Consider the following 23165-nt stretch of genomic DNA (forward strand, 5'->3'; position numbering starts at 1 on the left):
AACCACCTGCAATTTACCAATGGTCTGGGTCAGACGTTACACATTTACAAACAAAAAAAAAAAGACATTCCTCTGCTATGCCCATGTTTGGGAAGGAACGAACGCTTTAATTTGCACATCTTTGGCAGTCGTTACGTTACTAGCAGTCAGCAGAAGCCAGTAATACCAAGGAGTATCAGATTGCCCAGATAGCAGTGCTGTTTAGGTCAGATAGGCAGTATCTCCTTGTAAAACACTGATACTCAGCTGCATCCGGTGAGACTGGAAGCCGACCTCAACCTAGTTGGGAAAAGGTTTTGCAGATAATGAATCCTGTTAACAAGAATATTGCATTGAACCACATCATTGATATTTATTTTTTATAGAAAAAACTGGGTTTCGAAATATGCTCAAAGGCCTTCTATGCATTATATAATTTCATAGACTGTAGAGCGAAGCCATTCATAAACTTCCCTTTTTAAAAAAGTATTTCTAAACAAAATGGCGTCGTTTCCAGCGTGAGTGTAGAGAATTTGTAATTCGTTCGTGTGTAAATTACAAATTTGCGTTTCTCATATTTTAAAACTTACTACTGTATTGTTACTGAACTTTGTGATTAGTGGTTAATTTAACGTTACATTCTTTGCCACATACGATTCACTAGTGAACTCTATCATGAGTAATTACGAGGATGATCAAAGCGAGGATGGAGAATTAGCGCGTAGCCCTGTTCAAGATGAAATGGATTTTAGGTATGTACTCATTATCGCATTATTTAAATAAAGCAATTTCATTATGTTTAAATTTATCGAACTGTTTTAAAAGAGCATGTCTGCGGAACAATATGAATGAGTCGATTCTGTCAGTCCACTTGTTTTCCTGGTGATTTCGTCTTACATCTTTGTTTCATAATAAAAAATGCACACCCTTTAATAGACTCAGACCAAAAGTTGATTTAGCTTCATTATCAACCGAAACAACGCTACTCGTATGGGATTTACCCAGAAAGAGCATGAGGAAAATGGTTGATGACTAATGCGAAGTAGCGCCTATATTATTTTGTGTCGTAATTTGATTGTATTGGTATTTCAAAATATGAATGGTAAGCTATTTATTTCGATTCGAAGATGCTTGTGTTTGTCAACGATTCTGGGAGTGATTCCTCAACAGATTCGTGTGTTGTAGGTTCCATACCCAACAATGACTTTAGGTAACTTATCAGTAAGTGTCAGCTACCTAGCACATTATTTAATAGTTATGTTAAAATTAAAGCAATAAAGTACTGTATATTTATATAGAACAACAGAGATTATTTTAATAACCTGTTTTATAATTTTATAGTTTGTCTGATGAAGACCGGGACAATGCTGATTCCCTCATAATCAAGCCCCCTCAAGCTGTGATTCGTTCATCACACAGGGATAAGAGAGGTCATAAACGAACCATGAAGGATAGGTACAAAGACAATGCTAGAAAAGAAAAGAAACATCTTTACAGGTAAGTTATGTCCCTTTGACTCACAGCTATATTTTTCTTGTATTAACTAATCTCGTATTTTGTTGGTTTTGAGAAGTAATCTGCATCTTTGATAAATAGCAATAAGATTTTTTTTTGTGCATTTGAAATATGAGCAGTTGATGCAGAGTTTAAAGCATTCATATCTCAACTTTCAATTGTTGTGGTAAAGATGAAATATACTGCATTCATATACAATGTATAATTGTCTGTACTGAATCTTCTTGACACTTTATTTATAACATGTTTATAAACCTAATGTTATGTGCTTTAAGGTCTGTCATCCTTCTGACATTGGGAATATTATAGATCAATCATAAACCTTTTTCAACAGGGAACGGGATAAGTCTGACAAATCAAAACGAGAAATTAATAAGAATCCTGATAGGGAGGAGATGGCCAAAGAGTACTATAGAGAAAAGCAATATTATAGGGAGAAAGAATTGTACAGAGAAAACAAAGAGGCATTTAGAGACAAGGAAGCATATAGAGAGAAAGAAGCTTATAGAGAAAAAGAAATGTATAGAGATAGTAATAAAGATAACATGTACAGGGACAATAAGGATATTAGAGACAAAGAAATGTATCGTGAAAGAGAGATGAGAGAAAAGGATATGTATAAAGAAAAGGATGTTTATAGGGAAAAGGATACGTACAGAGAGAGGGAGCATTACAGGGAGAGAGAAATGTATAGAGATCCTTCTTTCAGAGAACCTGCTCGCTCTAGAGAAGCCTATAGAGAGAAGGAGATGGCATATAAAGAAAAAGAGATGTACAATAAGGACAAAGAAATGCAAAGAGATGTATACCTTGGCCGTGACAGACAATATAAATACTCTGAGCAAGACAGAAAACGCTCTGACAATAATGAAAGAATAGAATCTAGATTAAGATCATTAGCTGAAGAAGGCCATACTAATCAAAATAATGAAAAAGAAAACAGGGATAGAACATCTGGAGATAAAGAATTAGAAGACTTAAGAACAAGATTACTGAACAAGAGAATAACCAAAGAGTTGCAAAGCCAAGATGGCAAGAAAAGTTCAGAGTATTATGAAAAAGAAAGTAAGTCATCATCTCGCCACTCATCTCTTGATAAACATCAGGAACACCGGAAAAATAAAGTCTTGTTTGCAGGTAACAATCAGACATTTTCTCAATGTTCAGTAATTATAGGAATATAGGATTGAAATTAATGTTGTGATAGTAATGTAAATAATAATAAACATATCTTTGGCTTTCCACATTATTTTTAGAAACTGCCTATATGTTACACTACATTTTTGTTGGAGTACCTTAAGCAACAGTATAATCATGTAGTAGGTTCAATACTTGAATATTAAGATTATCTTATGAAAAACCAGAACATGTTGTTTCAGATAAAGAGAGGGAAAAGCGAAAACATGAATCGCGCACTGAGTTGGAGGCCAGACGACAAGAGCATCGTCGCCGCGGGAAGAAACGTTCCGTATCACCTAATGAGACTGCTACAAAGAAGACCAAAACTGCAGAATCTCCCGACTATGGCGATTCTGTAGTTACAGTCTCCGATTCTAGTGATATCGAAATGAAAACTGACTCCCCCCACTCAGAGCCTGAAGATGGTAAGTCTAGTTATATTTTTCTATAGAATATTGTTTAATTTTGTGTTAAATCAAACTTGATTTTAATTGTAATTAATTATTCATTGTAGGTGAACACACAAATAGTGAAACAGAGGAAGACAGTTCATGCACTGAGTCAGACTCTGCAGCAGATTCTAAGTCTGAAGCTGAAGATGAACATAATGATGAAGAAAAGTCTGAAAAAGAAGAAAAAGACAATGAAAGGATCAGTGATAAGACTAGGCCTCCATCAAAATCTAAGTCTCCTAGCCCTGGCCTGACTAAGTCTAAGCCTGCATCACTACAATCCTCTCACGGATCACACAGGTAATTTAACTTCATTATTCTATTCATTATCATAAACAATAATTTACGAAAGCGTTTACATCAAAAATATTTATTTTTTCAGATCATTGTCTAGATCCAAAAGCAGAAGCAGATCACATTCGTTTTCGCCACCTCCTCCCGGAGAGAATGGAAAGTCTACAGAGGAGGAAAAACCTAATGAGGATGATGAAGAAACCAGGCAAAGGGAAGAAGCTATTAATGCTCTTCCTCCTTACTACCCTGCGTTACAGGTGAGAATCTTTTCATGTTTTACATGAGTTATGTAATAACCTTGTCCCCCACAAGTGCCAATAATTAACAAGAATTGATTGTATCTTCAGACCTGCACCAAGTCATTTCTAGTGCTGCATCTTACCATAATGAAATATCTAGCTGTAACAGAAAAAAACAATTTTTCTTTCAGGTGTTAGAACAAGTATAATTAAATTTATTTTCCTTGTATTGTCCTTTCTTGTTTCATATTTTTTTACATATTAATAAGATATTTTTGTAATAATATTTATAGGGTTGTCGATCCGTTGAGGAGTTTCAATGTCTCAATAGAATAGAGGAAGGCGCCTACGGAGTTGTTTACAGAGCCCGTGATAAAACTACTGATGAAATTGTTGCTCTTAAAAGACTTAAAATGGAAAAGGAGAAGGAAGGATTCCCTATAACCTCTTTGAGAGAAATTAACACATTGTTGAAGGTAAGATCACAATCTTATTTTTATAAACTATAGCTCACTTGAGCCATCATAATGCGTCACTGCTCTTTTCTCGAAGGTACTTCATTTTCAAATAATTGTGTTTAGTATAAATGCGTGCTAGTGTTTGAGCCGCGAGCTGTGAAGCACTCGATGGCTCCTGTGTTGAATTCATTTCATTAATGCCTTGTATTTTATTCCTACAGGCCCGGCACCTCTTACCTGCAAGAGGGTTGTGCTAGAGGTGTGACCCGATTGCAAGGGTAACAACTTCGATACGGGCGGGCTAAACTATCTTAGGAAATTTATTCCAGGGGGGCCAACCCTTCAATGCTTACTTCTTATTCCGTTCTACATCTCCAAATTTGATGGTCTACAAAAAGTAATTTTTATATACAATGCTTAAATTACGAACATCGAAGGTTATTTTAAGAAATATGCAAGTTTATGATAAGATCATGAAGATTCAGCACCAGGTAAACTTAGGGGATAATTTTAAGAACTGCTGACATCAAAACATGCTGTGGATAGACATGAGTGTATATTTTAATATAAGCAATGCATTATTTTCATATTATTGGTGAAGTCCATGGCTTATAACTTGAATAACACTGGTGTTGACACACTTCATAACCAACCACAGTTAGTTATAACTTGACGGCTACAAATTTACATCCGATAACTTTTCTCAAGTTAATGATTACAATTGTAATCAAGCACTTAGATAAGAGTTCCAAATATCTTACAAGGCAAGGAGGCAAAAACACGTGACAGTACAGTTCAGTTGTTATGTATAGTTTACGCGTTTATACATAATATAGTTCTATTAGATTTTGGATAATTTATTATCATGAAGGGTCGTCGATTAATCACGTAATGTTTTAACCTACATTTTGACGCTCCTAATAACGTTTTACGTGATTTTTGATTAATGGACGACCTCCTACCACAAAGTAGCTATTATATACTATTTTATATTTTGTAATATAAAGTAATGCTTCTTATGCTGATGTTCTAAGATTTTATACTGAGCTAAAAAGTATAAAAATCATTTAAGATCTCTGCAACTTTCAACATACTGCATACCTACATGTCAGATGCTGTTTCACATAGACAAAATTATTATCATCAGTTTCATTACCTCCGGATAAGTTCTGATTAGACTCGTCTGCAAATATATCTAACTAAAATATATAATAAAATGCCGATACTCTATACCCAGAAAAAGTGAAACAGGTCTTGATCTTATTAAGGCGACGAATTGGTCAACAATAATTCCATAACCGGCACGCGCATCTAAGGCGCCAAAAGGGGTCGGAGCGTCTGAGCGGGGCGAGGATAACAATACGCGCGCTAGCTTATAACTAAAAGTCGTAAGCGACAAAATGGTTTTGTAATTTTATTATTTAGAAATGATAATTTGATAAAAATTCCTTCTACAATTTTAAAGAGTATGTATATACTCAACTACTTAAAAAGTTAAGAGGCTTAAATCGGTCCCGTTTGCCCATAATATTTGAATCTCTTTTTAAAAAGAGGTATGTTTGATATATTTTTCTCTGTTATAAAAGTTACCTAATCATGTTTCTACGTCTAACAAAATAAGGTTTATATCATGAACTTTCAGGTAACCAAGTTGTATTTTGATCCGTTTTGTATTTACTGAGAAAAATTGAGATCCTTGGCGCCAAAAATTCCAATTCGTCCTCTTAATCTGTTATTTTTTTATACTCTTAGTAGTAAGTTGGGCCGATTCCCTTTTTCTATCTTGTTATGCACTGTAGTTAAGTCCACTTGATAAAGGCGAAAAATGCGAAGAAAAGTAGGGTATTAGATTCGATATAAACAGCCTTTTTTGAGTTTGGCAAAATGGCCTTCAGTTTTCCAAGAATAACTAATTTCCATCTGGACATGATCTGGCCATTGCGAAATTGCTCTACTGTTTTATCCTATTTTCGGATTTTATTACATTTCGAAGGAAAATGAGCTGTGAAAGTCAATACCGTCAATAAGTATGCACTGAAAACGGAATGTGTGCATTCAAATATTTGTAACTTAAGGTGAGGCTACACGACGCGTTCTGCAGTGCAGCATTGCGATAGAACGGCATCCAACATAAAAATAACATGCGGGTGGTGTCGCGCCGTGCTTAAGGCGCGTCGTGTGACTTCACCGTTATTATAGATTATTCTATAAGAGCGATCAGATTAGTCAAAGTACAAATCTGATCGCGGTAGCCTACTCATTACGAATCATGGAAGTTATTGTTAAAGTTAACCACCACATAATATACATTCCGCCCCGCATCCTATGATCGCTCTTCGTTTGTGGGCTCTAAGAGTGCTTTCATATTTTAGCATATTCGTTTGTGACACTACCATGATTGCTGGGTGGCCGCGGATGTAGAAAGCGGACGTGATTACCGCCATCCCAGACCGTGGTACGCGCGTACGTATACGCATTCAAAATAATAAAAGAGTAATTTTGTTTTCATTATGTGTTATGATGTTAGAAAATAGTCAGAACATTTGAGAATAGACGTATTGTAAACAATCGCAAATTAAATATTCGAGTACAGTTTATAAATATACAGTTTATACTATTTAATTGTAATACTATTGTTGTTGATCATATTTGTTATTAGTTTCGGAGGCAACCGGAAATAACCTTTATGTAGTCACCATCGCCGGCAACCTCCCCCGTGCCGTCACAAAAGAATGCAAAGCTATAGTACCACGCCCGTATGGAAAATCGAAAAACGGAAAATCAGCTGGTTTGAAAGCGCTCTTAAGCTTATGTGGGACATATCATTGGTTAAAATACACACTCTTCTATTTATTTGCACTAACTAGATAATCCCCTTTACGTCTTCTCTTCAGTGTTTCATATAAACTGGCTTAGGCTTGATATAAAGAAATTTAATTAAGTGCCGATTTTTCAATCATCAGTTCTATCTGAGGAATAAATATAGATAGCGGCTTGACATATTTTTATACAAAGGCTGTCAAAACATGAAACATATTCCGCAGATTAAAGTTATCAGGCGATTGAAAAATCTGTCATTAATTCCAATTAGTATAAAGCTGTAATGTTAGCAAATGCATTCCTGTAATTTCCTTTAAATCTTCGCTTTGTTTATCAAATGTAAATTAGTCATGACAGGGTTTGTAGTTGAGTTTCTAACTACATATTGTTATTGTCTATTTACTATCCCATAACTGTCATGTTGTTTTTTATTTTCAAATCAGTTGATAAGTCATTGTTATCCATATTTCCAGCTCCATTTGCAAATACTTATTGTGACAGAACTGATCAAAACATGACTATATGGGTTAATTCTTATACCTATTTATTGTAAAACTTTTTTACAATTATTTATCGAGCTTTGTTAAAATAATTTTAATGTTAACAATGCGATAGGTTAATAAAATCCAGGAATTCTACACACATCTTTGTAATTTTGCAGTTTTAGCTCTCTTCATGAACCCCGCAAATGAAGTATTTGAAGCTAACTTTGTATAACAAGAAGTCACGAAGCTGCTATTTGCAAAACATCAATTTAACATAACCTGCTCGGAAGATTGTTTGAATTGCTATCTTCATTATTATTGCATAGATCTGGACTGTCATGGTTTTTTGTCTTTCGAAAAATATCTCTATACTGTAAGAACAATGTATTTTGTTTTGAAGTCAACTGATAGACTGCACGGTTGTATAGCTGATCGGCAGACTTCAAACACGCTAACATAATGATGTCGATCATATATTGGCTATAGAAATTATCTCGTTGAACCTCATAAAAAAGGTATTTTGTTTTATACATAGCGTATGGCACGATGTGCGTGTAATAAATTTTTGTAGCGTTTGACACGCGCCACAAATAAAATTTTATGGGCGTGCATCCTAAGTGTGTCTTGAAAACTAAGTCCCAAGTTCACCGAGAATATTAACGTTATTTTTCTTTAAAACAACTGTACTGTCTATGACTTTTTAAGTTCAATTTTCAAAGTAAATAGTGGTATTAAGAGATACGAACGCTTATTTTATCTTTGTAAGTGGGCCGACTCGACGATTTGACTACTGAAAATGGTTCGGTCATCGTTAAAGTTAAAAATTTAAATGAAAAATCGTGTATTAACGATAGGCAGCCCCCTCCCAGGGAGGGTCGGACTTCTACTGACAAAAACCCACTTGTTCCTTCCGGAGTGTACCCGGCAAGTCTAGTTTGCCTTCTTCCATACACTTTCTCTGTATAACATTTACCTCTATAAAATGAACACTAAAGTATTATATACTTGAATCTTGTTATCTTGTCAGAGATACTAGATATTTTTTTTTTTTCAAAAATAAATATAGCCAAAGTTTATTAGGATAATTTTACCAAAGGTTTCCAAAACATCTAGGGAGATCTCTGCAGAAAACTTAAATGTTGCAGTGTTACCTATAAAATAGAAGCTAATCCCGATTGCCAGAAATAACTATTTACATATTTCTTTACACAACGAGATTAGAAAACTAGATGAAAATTCGTCTAGTTTCTATTCTCGAAGTGTGTTTTCACGTCGTTGTTTACATCGTCAAAACGTGTTTCGAGTTAGTACCTTGGCTTTTATCGGTACTGTTTAGATAACGTAGTTTTATACATCAAATTTTGCCTCTCTCCCTTCTTTTCTGTAGACGAAATCTCAAGATTACATCTTTATGTATTATTACTATACTTTGAACTGAATATATTTTCATCCATAGACGGATGTTATAAGGGGAATGTCCGTCTGGTAGTTTTCTTTGTTTATTCTCCAAGATAGATTTATATAAATAAACTGCCGTCTCAAGTAATTTAGTATAAGCTCGTTATTTACTCTGTGATTAGAATTTTTTTATTTTCGGATTGTGGAATTTTCAATTAAATAACTTTCGATGTTCGTAATTTTCTGCCATCAAATTCTCTGAAACTTGCTAATCGAAGCCGCAGTGCCTGTATTCTTCACAGTAGCCTGAGGTGTATAGTTGGTCACAAGACTCATGTAATAGGTGACGGGCCTATATTTGTCGATTTATACGAACAAAATGTTCATAAACTAAATCATGCAGGATATTACACTCTTTTAATGTCGTTTCTACAACTGTTATGAGGTGGATTTTGTTTTATATGATATGTTTCCCCCTATTTTCCTTACTTAATTATATATCAATTATACCTTTATGATATATCAGCATTGATGAGTGCTTGGCAAATGTTAAATAAAATAATTGCAGGTAACTTAACAAGTTTTCCATTAAAGTGTTATATAGGGTGTTACAAAAGTACAAAGCCGTAAACGGGTTAAATGGCTCCTTGAAAAGAGTCCATTAAAATTGTTTTTAAGTCGTAATATCACTGTTTCACTATACGCATAAAAAAAAAACATATTTTTCGTTGATGATGTGATCATTGGATAGGTAGGTAAACTACACATACGCTACAGTTTTACCCAGCTGATCAAGACAAGGCCAAGAGTCATAATAAAAAATGTATAGATTCGCTTAGTTATTACAAATTAAGACAAAGAAGAAGACTTTTATATCTTGGTACAAATGGAGCATCTAATCCATCAGAAACGGTTCAAGATGTTTAGAATCCAGTAATGTACTTAAGTAAGAATAAGATGTGAGATTGTAGAACCTTGTGAATAGAATTTAGAAAGAAAAGTTTAGTATGTACATAATTATATTTTTCTGTTCCTTTTACCTCTCTGTTATAAATGATCTATCCTTACTCTTTTTTGCTTTTTTGGCTTTGAAAATTGTTGTATGTTTTTGAATAGGTACTTTTGTAACACTGTGTATAATAGAACTGATATTGTTATTGATTGTACTCTTACTAACGTCACAAGTGGCTTTTCTACAAATAACCAAAAAATACACATCTTGCGTAAATATTTGATCATATCAAACAAAAACATGATTCATGATACTGTGTTGTACAAATAACATAAGGTAGAATTAAGTATCTTTCGATGTACCTAAGTGTATGTACAAATACTTACTGTACAATATTTGTAGCCAAACTATTATGGATACCTACTTTAGTAAATTAAAATCACGTATCTTTTAAATTAATTTTGTAATGTCAATTGTGTAAATTGAATTAGATTGCTTATTGGTACACGTTTGATATCCTGCGTGATTTTAGTTATTGCACATCTGGACTACAAATTTTAATATTGTTATCTATGGATTGATTAAATTAGATAAACAACTGTTACACCTGGAGCACAAACTGTAAAATATTATCAATATTTGTTTTGTTTCCGCGTTTAGTTTAATTAAACCATAGATATTAAATACCACCTGTTGTGACAAGGCTATGCACCTGATTAGGTACATAATGTAGTTAAACAAAAGTCTTAATTCTTGCTTATCTGTTAGTAGACGAGACTGAGGTTTAACCACATTCTGTCGTAACGTAGATAGGTTTTGATGCCTTATATCAAGTTTATGTAATACAGTATTTACATGCTTTATAAAAGAGATCTGAAGAATCCTCATTTCACGGCTCAGTGCACACCGCTGGAAGCGCGACGTAGTTGAATATAATACGGCTAATAGTTGCATACGAAGAATGAATATGCATGCAATTATTAACTGTATTTCCAAGCCGTTAAGATTGATATTAAAATGTTATTTTCAAATGAATTCGGCCGTACGTCCAGCGGTATGCGCTAGGTTAATATCTGGTGGCAACAGTTTAATTATACAGTATGATATCATTTCCAAAGATTGCTGTATAGTCATACTGTCTAAGTTTAATGTCTGAAAATGTTTACTTCACAATTAATATAGTAAATTAGTTTATACTTCGTATGTGTGTTATGCTATGCTAATCACTCATAAAAAGTGATCATTTGAGTTTTTGAAATCAAATAATAAACATTAAAATGATCAGCATTTTCATGAAGAAAATAAATGAAAATTATTAATGTTTGTAGTTAGGGAGGAATTTAGGCTTCTTGTGTATTTTATTTTAATTTATAAACGCAATTAAATCTTGTAACTTTTGGTATAGTTGTCTTAATTCATAATAAGAACTTGTTGGTTTTCAATTTATCAAATCGTTTTTCGCATCATAAATATGTATTTTTAATATATTAACCGTTTGAAATGTTCTGTGTTTTGTTGCCAATTTATTGATTGTGAAGCATACATTTCCAGATATAACTGTATAGCCAATCTCGCTGCGCCAGCGTTTCAGATGATCGTATAAGTACTGTAAGAAGTAAGGAAGTTCCGCCATTACCGTCGTTCTAACACGTGGCACATTCGCTTGGTTGTTGCAGGGCCAGCACCCGAACATAGTCACGGTGCGGGAGATAGTCGTAGGCTCTAACATGGATAAGATATTCATAGTGATGGACTACGTAGAACACGACCTGAGGAGTCTCATGGAGACCATGCGAGGAAAGAAACAAGTATTTTTACCAGGTAAGCACATCTGCGATGAAATTAACGGAATAATATTAAAATATTCGATTTAAGAGTTACTTTACAGTTTCTTTTTATTCACAGGGGAAGTGAAATGTCTGATGACGCAACTACTGAAAGCTGTTCATCATCTCCACGACAATTGGATCTTGCACAGAGATCTTAAAACCAGCAATTTGTTATTATCGCACAAAGGTGTATTAAAGGTTGGTATAGTTTTTATTTATTATTATACTAGATTATTTTAATGACATAATTGCTTAAAAATTTCAGTTGCCTGTGTATATTTCATGCTCAACTTGAAATTGTTTGTAGGTGGGTGATTTCGGTTTGGCGAGAGAGTATGGCTCCCCGCTGCGCCAGTATACGCCCATCGTAGTGACGCTGTGGTACCGCGCGCCTGAACTGCTGCTGTGCTGTAAAGAGTACTCCACTCCTATCGACATGTGGAGCGTCGGCTGTATATTCGCCGAATTTATTACTATGAATCCATTATTTCCCGGAAAGTCTGAAGTGGATCAATTGAATAGAATATTTAAGGTAAAATTTCCTTTTGAATACTACAACATATTTGCTTATTTTGGTGAAAGAAAAAACCTATTCATTACTTATCTATTTTATTTGTTTACAGGATTTGGGTACACCTTCAGAGATGATTTGGCCAGGCTACAATGAATTGCCAGCCGTCCAAAGAATGACCTTTGCTGAACATCCATCGGGTGGGCTGAGGCAAAGAATAGGCTCAGATCTACTGTCAGAGACAGGATTATCTTTATTGCAAGGCTTCCTAACTTATAATCCTGTTAGAAGAATAACAGCGGATGCTGCCCTGGAACATGCCTATTTCAAGGTAATGCGAATGTTTCCATTTTACTAAACCATATAAAAGTTCTATATTAAATATTATGTTAATCTAGTGAAATATAAAATGACACTAGTAAAAAGTTCCACGCCGTAATACAGGAGCAGCCGGTGGCGATCGAGCCGGCGATGTTCCCGACGTGGCCCGCCAAGTCGGAGGGCAACCGGCGCAGCACGCACAGCCCGCGGCCGCCGGCGGGCGGCGCGGCGTACGCGCAGTTCGCCCGCGCGGACTCGGACGAGGCACTCGGCTTCCAGCTGCACCAGCGCTCGCTCAACGTGGCGCCCGGCTTCTCGCTCAAATTTTAGCGACGGCGACTCGGGCGACGCTCGAATCGATAGTCAACATACGCCTACAGTCAATATTGCTGTGTAACATTGTATTACCTAGCTTCGTAATTGTCGACCTACGCCCGACTACTCGGATGTAAGATGTAGTAGGTACTTTCATTTCTAGTACCGTTACCGTTACTGCGGCGATGACGAAATTTTATTTGCATCGCGTTAAATTTCAATGTACCGTATGCAGGGGAATAACAAATTCTTTACACATCACACACTGAACTACTATTTTTTTAAGGAAATGTGATTGCACAGGTGAGAGAGTTAAAAAAAACTGCCATTTGTATAAGTACTGTATATTACAACAAAATCATGCGTTACAACATTACAAAAACTGCAATGAAAAGCTCATGTATATATAATAATTGTTATTTGATGTACTTATGGAATACATAATTACTTCTAGCCTTAATTCATTATGACACTTAGCCATTGTTGATGTATGTATATGTAAAATAGCATAAAATAATATTTTTTCATTATTGATGTAATCTTATGTAATTAATAAAAGGAGTCTAACGCTCAAAGTGTAAAACCGATTGAGTAAATAGCGTTCGACCTCTGAGATCGATCTTTGAAAATGTTGAATGCACATGTTACAAACTAATAATAAAATTCAACATTCGTGTGTAGTTCAGGTTACACAGTGTAAATACTAAATACCTCTTATTCTTAGTGGTGTACCTCGATGCAGGTGGAATTAGTGTAGAATTAAAATATGGTACAATAATTATATGTTTTCAACAGAAATATATTTTTTTATTTGAATATCCTTTACGTAACTACTTACTACCTAAGGCCCGAGTCACACTGGAATGGCAGCGATGCGGCAAGAACTTAGAAATTATTTCACACTGAAAGTGCTCGCCGCATCGCTGCCGGTTGCTGCCATTCCGGTGTGTCTCGGGCCTAATAATATTGACAGCCAGGCAGGAATTTATTTTTCAACCGACTTAAAAAAAAAGGTACTCAGTTTGTCGGAATCGTTTATGAATGGTTAGGAGGGGAGTATTTAAGTGCTGTTGAGTGTAGATAAAACATCTTCGTACTTAAAAAAAGCTTTTTTAACTAAAATACGGGTTCTATTTTTCCATTAAAGGATATAGGTATCGTGACTGAACCCTGTCCTCCAAAAATTCGAACCGGTTTGTCGTTACAGTAGGTACGTAGGTCTGGTAGCGGTTGGTAGGTCTTCTCCCTTATTGCATCTGCATACTTTTTAGTAAGTTGGTTGCAACAGATTTGTTTAGGTTACTATATAAATTATTTTAATATTGCTGTGTAACATTGTATTACCTAGCTTCGTAATTGTCGACCTACGCCCGACTACTCGGATGTAAGATGTAGTAGGTACTTTCATTTCTAGTACCGTTACCGTTACTGCGGCGATGACGAAATTTTATTTGCATCGCGTTAAATTTCAATGTACCGTATGCAGGGGAATAACAAATTCTTTACACATCACACACTGAACTACTATTTTTTTAAGGAAATGTGATTGCACAGGTGAGAGAGTTAAAAAAAACTGCCATTTGTATAAGTACTGTATATTACAACAAAATCATGCGTTACAACATTACAAAAACTGCAATGAAAAGCTCATGTATATATAATAATTGTTATTTGATGTACTTATGGAATACATAATTACTTCTAGCCTTAATTCATTATGACACTTAGCCATTGTTGATGTATGTATATGTAAAATAGCATAAAATAATATTTTTTCATTATTGATGTAATCTTATGTAATTAATAAAAGGAGTCTAACGCTCAAAGTGTAAAACCGATTGAGTAAATAGCGTTCGACCTCTGAGATCGATCTTTGAAAATGTTGAATGCACATGTTACAAACTAATAATAAAATTCAACATTCGTGTGTAGTTCAGGTTACACAGTGTAAATACTAAATACCTCTTATTCTTAGTGGTGTACCTCGATGCAGGTGGAATTAGTGTAGAATTAAAATATGGTACAATAATTATATGTTTTCAACAGAAATATATTTTTTTATTTGAATATCCTTTACGTAACTACTTACTACCTAAGGCCCGAGTCACACTGGAATGGCAGCGATGCGGCAAGAACTTAGAAATTATTTCACACTGAAAGTGCTCGCCGCATCGCTGCCGGTTGCTGCCATTCCGGTGTGTCTCGGGCCTAATAATATTGACAGCCAGGCAGGAATTTATTTTTCAACCGACTTAAAAAAAAAGGTACTCAGTTTGTCGGAATCGTTTATGAATGGTTAGGAGGGGAGTATTTAAGTGCTGTTGAGTGTAGATAAAACATCTTCGTACTTAAAAAAAGCTTTTTTAACTAAAATACGGGTTCTATTTTTCCATTAAAGGATATAGGTATCGTGACTGAACCCTGTCCTCCAAAAATTCGAACCGGTTTGTCGTTACAGTAGGTACGTAGGTCTGGTAGCGGTTGGTAGGTCTTCTCCCTTATTGCATCTGCATACTTTTTAGTAAGTTGGTTGCAACAGATTTGTTTAGGTTACTATATAAATTATTTTAATATTGCTGTGTAACATTGTATTACCTAGCTTCGTAATTGTCGACCTACGCCCGACTACTCGGATGTAAGATGTAGTAGGTACTTTCATTTCTAGTACCGTTACCGTTACTGCGGCGATGACGAAATTTTATTTGCATCGCGTTAAATTTCAATGTACCGTATGCAGGGGAATAACAAATTCTTTACACATCACACACTGAACTACTATTTTTTTAAGGAAATGTGATTGCACAGGTGAGAGAGTTAAAAAAAACTGCCATTTGTATAAGTACTGTATATTACAACAAAATCATGCGTTACAACATTACAAAAACTGCAATGAAAAGCTCATGTATATATAATAATTGTTATTTGATGTACTTATGGAATACATAATTACTTCTAGCCTTAATTCATTATGACACTTAGCCATTGTTGATGTATGTATATGTAAAATAGCATAAAATAATATTTTTTCATTATTGATGTAATCTTATGTAATTAATAAAAGGAGTCTAACGCTCAAAGTGTAAAACCGATTGAGTAAATAGCGTTCGACCTCTGAGATCGATCTTTGAAAATGTTGAATGCACATGTTACAAACTAATAATAAAATTCAACATTCGTGTGTAGTTCAGGTTACACAGTGTAAATACTAAATACCTCTTATTCTTAGTGGTGTACCTCGATGCAGGTGGAATTAGTGTAGAATTAAAATATGGTACAATAATTATATGTTTTCAACAGAAATATATTTTTTTATTTGAATATCCTTTACGTAACTACTTACTACCTAAGGCCCGAGTCACACTGGAATGGCAGCGATGCGGCAAGAACTTAGAAATTATTTCACACTGAAAGTGCTCGCCGCATCGCTGCCGGTTGCTGCCATTCCGGTGTGTCTCGGGCCTAATAATATTGACAGCCAGGCAGGAATTTATTTTTCAACCGACTTAAAAAAAAAGGTACTCAGTTTGTCGGAATCGTTTATGAATGGTTAGGAGGGGAGTATTTAAGTGCTGTTGAGTGTAGATAAAACATCTTCGTACTTAAAAAAAGCTTTTTTAACTAAAATACGGGTTCTATTTTTCCATTAAAGGATATAGGTATCGTGACTGAACCCTGTCCTCCAAAAATTCGAACCGGTTTGTCGTTACAGTAGGTACGTAGGTCTGGTAGCGGTTGGTAGGTCTTCTCCCTTATTGCATCTGCATACTTTTTAGTAAGTTGGTTGCAACAGATTTGTTTAGGTTACTATATAAATTATTTTAATATTGCTGTGTAACATTGTATTACCTAGCTTCGTAATTGTCGACCTACGCCCGACTACTCGGATGTAAGATGTAGTAGGTACTTTCATTTCTAGTACCGTTACCGTTACTGCGGCGATGACGAAATTTTATTTGCATCGCGTTAAATTTCAATGTACCGTATGCAGGGGAATAACAAATTCTTTACACATCACACACTGAACTACTATTTTTTTAAGGAAATGTGATTGCACAGGTGAGAGAGTTAAAAAAAACTGCCATTTGTATAAGTACTGTATATTACAACAAAATCATGCGTTACAACATTACAAAAACTGCAATGAAAAGCTCATGTATATATAATAATTGTTATTTGATGTACTTATGGAATACATAATTACTTCTAGCCTTAATTCATTATGACACTTAGCCATTGTTGATGTATGTATATGTAAAATAGCATAAAATAATATTTTTTCATTATTGATGTAATCTTATGTAATTAATAAAAGGAGTCTAACGCTCAAAGTGTAAAACCGATTGAGTAAATAGCGTTCGACCTCTGAGATCGATCTTTGAAAATGTTGAATGCACATGTTACAAACTAATAATAAAATTCAACATTCGTGTGTAGTTCAGGTTACACAGTGTAAATACTAAATACCTCTTATTCTTAGTGGTGTACCTCGATGCAGGTGGAATTAGTGTAGAATTAAAATATGGTACAATAATTATATGTTTTCAACAGAAATATATTTTTTTATTTGAATATCCTTTACGTAACTACTTACTACCTAAGGCCCGAGTCACACTGGAATGGCAGCGATGCGGCAAGAACTTAGAAATTATTTCACACTGAAAGTGCTCGCCGCATCGCTGCCGGTTGCTGCCATTCCGGTGTGTCTCGGGCCTAATAATATTGACAGCCAGGCAGGAATTTATTTTTCAACCGACTTAAAAAAAAAGGTACTCAGTTTGTCGGAATCGTTTATGAATGGTTAGGAGGGGAGTATTTAAGTGCTGTTGAGTGTAGATAAAACATCTTCGTACTTAAAAAAAGCTTTTTTAACTAAAATACGGGTTCTATTTTTCCATTAAAGGATATAGGTATCGTGACTGAACCCTGTCCTCCAAAAATTCGAACCGGTTTGTCGTTACAGTAGGTACGTAGGTCTGGTAGCGGTTGGTAGGTCTTCTCCCTTATTGCATCTGCATACTTTTTAGTAAGTTGGTTGCAACAGATTTGTTTAGGTTACTATATAAATTATTTTAATATTGCTGTGTAACATTGTATTACCTAGCTTCGTAATTGTCGACCTACGCCCGACTACTCGGATGTAAGATGTAGTAGGTACTTTCATTTCTAGTACCGTTACCGTTACTGCGGCGATGACGAAATTTTATTTGCATCGCGTTAAATTTCAATGTACCGTATGCAGGGGAATAACAAATTCTTTACACATCACACACTGAACTACTATTTTTTTAAGGAAATGTGATTGCACAGGTGAGAGAGTTAAAAAAAACTGCCATTTGTATAAGTACTGTATATTACAACAAAATCATGCGTTACAACATTACAAAAACTGCAATGAAAAGCTCATGTATATATAATAATTGTTATTTGATGTACTTATGGAATACATAATTACTTCTAGCCTTAATTCATTATGACACTTAGCCATTGTTGATGTATGTATATGTAAAATAGCATAAAATAATATTTTTTCATTATTGATGTAATCTTATGTAATTAATAAAAGGAGTCTAACGCTCAAAGTGTAAAACCGATTGAGTAAATAGCGTTCGACCTCTGAGATCGATCTTTGAAAATGTTGAATGCACATGTTACAAACTAATAATAAAATTCAACATTCGTGTGTAGTTCAGGTTACACAGTGTAAATACTAAATACCTCTTATTCTTAGTGGTGTACCTCGATGCAGGTGGAATTAGTGTAGAATTAAAATATGGTACAATAATTATATGTTTTCAACAGAAATATATTTTTTTATTTGAATATCCTTTACGTAACTACTTACTACCTAAGGCCCGAGTCACACTGGAATGGCAGCGATGCGGCAAGAACTTAGAAATTATTTCACACTGAAAGTGCTCGCCGCATCGCTGCCGGTTGCTGCCATTCCGGTGTGTCTCGGGCCTAATAATATTGACAGCCAGGCAGGAATTTATTTTTCAACCGACTTAAAAAAAAAGGTACTCAGTTTGTCGGAATCGTTTATGAATGGTTAGGAGGGGAGTATTTAAGTGCTGTTGAGTGTAGATAAAACATCTTCGTACTTAAAAAAAGCTTTTTTAACTAAAATACGGGTTCTATTTTTCCATTAAAGGATATAGGTATCGTGACTGAACCCTGTCCTCCAAAAATTCGAACCGGTTTGTCGTTACAGTAGGTACGTAGGTCTGGTAGCGGTTGGTAGGTCTTCTCCCTTATTGCATCTGCATACTTTTTAGTAAGTTGGTTGCAACAGATTTGTTTAGGTTACTATATAAATTATTTTAATATTGCTGTGTAACATTGTATTACCTAGCTTCGTAATTGTCGACCTACGCCCGACTACTCGGATGTAAGATGTAGTAGGTACTTTCATTTCTAGTACCGTTACCGTTACTGCGGCGATGACGAAATTTTATTTGCATCGCGTTAAATTTCAATGTACCGTATGCAGGGGAATAACAAATTCTTTACACATCACACACTGAACTACTATTTTTTTAAGGAAATGTGATTGCACAGGTGAGAGAGTTAAAAAAAACTGCCATTTGTATAAGTACTGTATATTACAACAAAATCATGCGTTACAACATTACAAAAACTGCAATGAAAAGCTCATGTATATATAATAATTGTTATTTGATGTACTTATGGAATACATAATTACTTCTAGCCTTAATTCATTATGACACTTAGCCATTGTTGATGTATGTATATGTAAAATAGCATAAAATAATATTTTTTCATTATTGATGTAATCTTATGTAATTAATAAAAGGAGTCTAACGCTCAAAGTGTAAAACCGATTGAGTAAATAGCGTTCGACCTCTGAGATCGATCTTTGAAAATGTTGAATGCACATGTTACAAACTAATAATAAAATTCAACATTCGTGTGTAGTTCAGGTTACACAGTGTAAATACTAAATACCTCTTATTCTTAGTGGTGTACCTCGATGCAGGTGGAATTAGTGTAGAATTAAAATATGGTACAATAATTATATGTTTTCAACAGAAATATATTTTTTTATTTGAATATCCTTTACGTAACTACTTACTACCTAAGGCCCGAGTCACACTGGAATGGCAGCGATGCGGCAAGAACTTAGAAATTATTTCACACTGAAAGTGCTCGCCGCATCGCTGCCGGTTGCTGCCATTCCGGTGTGTCTCGGGCCTAATAATATTGACAGCCAGGCAGGAATTTATTTTTCAACCGACTTAAAAAAAAAGGTACTCAGTTTGTCGGAATCGTTTATGAATGGTTAGGAGGGGAGTATTTAAGTGCTGTTGAGTGTAGATAAAACATCTTCGTACTTAAAAAAAGCTTTTTTAACTAAAATACGGGTTCTATTTTTCCATTAAAGGATATAGGTATCGTGACTGAACCCTGTCCTCCAAAAATTCGAACCGGTTTGTCGTTACAGTAGGTACGTAGGTCTGGTAGCGGTTGGTAGGTCTTCTCCCTTATTGCATCTGCATACTTTTTAGTAAGTTGGTTGCAACAGATTTGTTTAGGTTACTATATAAATTATTTTAATATTGCTGTGTAACATTGTATTACCTAGCTTCGTAATTGTCGACCTACGCCCGACTACTCGGATGTAAGATGTAGTAGGTACTTTCATTTCTAGTACCGTTACCGTTACTGCGGCGATGACGAAATTTTATTTGCATCGCGTTAAATTTCAATGTACCGTATGCAGGGGAATAACAAATTCTTTACACATCACACACTGAACTACTATTTTTTTAAGGAAATGTGATTGCACAGGTGAGAGAGTTAAAAAAAACTGCCATTTGTATAAGTACTGTATATTACAACAAAATCATGCGTTACAACATTACAAAAACTGCAATGAAAAGCTCATGTATATATAATAATTGTTATTTGATGTACTTATGGAATACATAATTACTTCTAGCCTTAATTCATTATGACACTTAGCCATTGTTGATGTATGTATATGTAAAATAGCATAAAATAATATTTTTTCATTATTGATGTAATCTTATGTAATTAATAAAAGGAGTCTAACGCTCAAAGTGTAAAACCGATTGAGTAAATAGCGTTCGACCTCTGAGATCGATCTTTGAAAATGTTGAATGCACATGTTACAAACTAATAATAAAATTCAACATTCGTGTGTAGTTCAGGTTACACAGTGTAAATACTAAATACCTCTTATTCTTAGTGGTGTACCTCGATGCAGGTGGAATTAGTGTAGAATTAAAATATGGTACAATAATTATATGTTTTCAACAGAAATATATTTTTTTATTTGAATATCCTTTACGTAACTACTTACTACCTAAGGCCCGAGTCACACTGGAATGGCAGCGATGCGGCAAGAACTTAGAAATTATTTCACACTGAAAGTGCTCGCCGCATCGCTGCCGGTTGCTGCCATTCCGGTGTGTCTCGGGCCTAATAATATTGACAGCCAGGCAGGAATTTATTTTTCAACCGACTTAAAAAAAAAGGTACTCAGTTTGTCGGAATCGTTTATGAATGGTTAGGAGGGGAGTATTTAAGTGCTGTTGAGTGTAGATAAAACATCTTCGTACTTAAAAAAAGCTTTTTTAACTAAAATACGGGTTCTATTTTTCCATTAAAGGATATAGGTATCGTGACTGAACCCTGTCCTCCAAAAATTCGAACCGGTTTGTCGTTACAGTAGGTACGTAGGTCTGGTAGCGGTTGGTAGGTCTTCTCCCTTATTGCATCTGCATACTTTTTAGTAAGTTGGTTGCAACAGATTTGTTTAGGTTACTATATAAATTATTTTAATATTGCTGTGTAACATTGTATTACCTAGCTTCGTAATTGTCGACCTACGCCCGACTACTCGGATGTAAGATGTAGTAGGTACTTTCATTTCTAGTACCGTTACCGTTACTGCGGCGATGACGAAATTTTATTTGCATCGCGTTAAATTTCAATGTACCGTATGCAGGGGAATAACAAATTCTTTACACATCACACACTGAACTACTATTTTTTTAAGGAAATGTGATTGCACAGGTGAGAGAGTTAAAAAAAACTGCCATTTGTATAAGTACTGTATATTACAACAAAATCATGCGTTACAACATTACAAAAACTGCAATGAAAAGCTCATGTATATATAATAATTGTTATTTGATGTACTTATGGAATACATAATTACTTCTAGCCTTAATTCATTATGACACTTAGCCATTGTTGATGTATGTATATGTAAAATAGCATAAAATAATATTTTTTCATTATTGATGTAATCTTATGTAATTAATAAAAGGAGTCTAACGCTCAAAGTGTAAAACCGATTGAGTAAATAGCGTTCGACCTCTGAGATCGATCTTTGAAAATGTTGAATGCACATGTTACAAACTAATAATAAAATTCAACATTCGTGTGTAGTTCAGGTTACACAGTGTAAATACTAAATACCTCTTATTCTTAGTGGTGTACCTCGATGCAGGTGGAATTAGTGTAGAATTAAAATATGGTACAATAATTATATGTTTTCAACAGAAATATATTTTTTTATTTGAATATCCTTTACGTAACTACTTACTACCTAAGGCCCGAGTCACACTGGAATGGCAGCGATGCGGCAAGAACTTAGAAATTATTTCACACTGAAAGTGCTCGCCGCATCGCTGCCGGTTGCTGCCATTCCGGTGTGTCTCGGGCCTAATAATATTGACAGCCAGGCAGGAATTTATTTTTCAACCGACTTAAAAAAAAAGGTACTCAGTTTGTCGGAATCGTTTATGAATGGTTAGGAGGGGAGTATTTAAGTGCTGTTGAGTGTAGATAAAACATCTTCGTACTTAAAAAAAGCTTTTTTAACTAAAATACGGGTTCTATTTTTCCATTAAAGGATATAGGTATCGTGACTGAACCCTGTCCTCCAAAAATTCGAACCGGTTTGTCGTTACAGTAGGTACGTAGGTCTGGTAGCGGTTGGTAGGTCTTCTCCCTTATTGCATCTGCATACTTTTTAGTAAGTTGGTTGCAACAGATTTGTTTAGGTTACTATATAAATTATTTTAATATTGCTGTGTAACATTGTATTACCTAGCTTCGTAATTGTCGACCTACGCCCGACTACTCGGATGTAAGATGTAGTAGGTACTTTCATTTCTAGTACCGTTACCGTTACTGCGGCGATGACGAAATTTTATTTGCATCGCGTTAAATTTCAATGTACCGTATGCAGGGGAATAACAAATTCTTTACACATCACACACTGAACTACTATTTTTTTAAGGAAATGTGATTGCACAGGTGAGAGAGTTAAAAAAAACTGCCATTTGTATAAGTACTGTATATTACAACAAAATCATGCGTTACAACATTACAAAAACTGCAATGAAAAGCTCATGTATATATAA

The 23165-nt window shown here is 34.8% G+C and overlaps 1 protein-coding gene across 2 annotated transcripts; it reads left to right on the forward strand.

Moving 5' to 3' along the window:
• The first annotated feature begins 377 nt into the window (after nucleotides 1-377).
• LOC124631113 (cyclin-dependent kinase 11B) lies at nucleotides 378-13545 on the forward strand. 2 transcript variants are annotated; one of them, XM_047165294.1, is made up of 12 exons: nucleotides 378-731; nucleotides 1321-1476; nucleotides 1829-2631; nucleotides 2859-3098; nucleotides 3188-3425; nucleotides 3508-3676; nucleotides 3952-4134; nucleotides 11448-11592; nucleotides 11677-11798; nucleotides 11908-12132; nucleotides 12224-12442; nucleotides 12556-13545. In XM_047165294.1, exons 1-12 carry the CDS (start codon nucleotides 655-657, stop codon nucleotides 12760-12762), a joined length of 2784 nt encoding a protein of 927 aa, XP_047021250.1. In that variant the 5' UTR covers nucleotides 378-654; the 3' UTR covers nucleotides 12763-13545. The 2 variants fall into 2 exon arrangements, with proteins under 2 accessions (XP_047021250.1, XP_047021251.1); XM_047165295.1 differs by having other exon boundaries at nucleotides 383-731; nucleotides 2874-3098.
• Nucleotides 13546-23165: the final 9620 nt, after the last annotated feature.

Source organism: Helicoverpa zea, chromosome 6 (assembly GCF_022581195.2).
Source record: "Helicoverpa zea isolate HzStark_Cry1AcR chromosome 6, ilHelZeax1.1, whole genome shotgun sequence".
In the NCBI taxonomy this organism is placed as follows: Eukaryota; Metazoa; Arthropoda; class Insecta; order Lepidoptera; family Noctuidae; genus Helicoverpa; species Helicoverpa zea.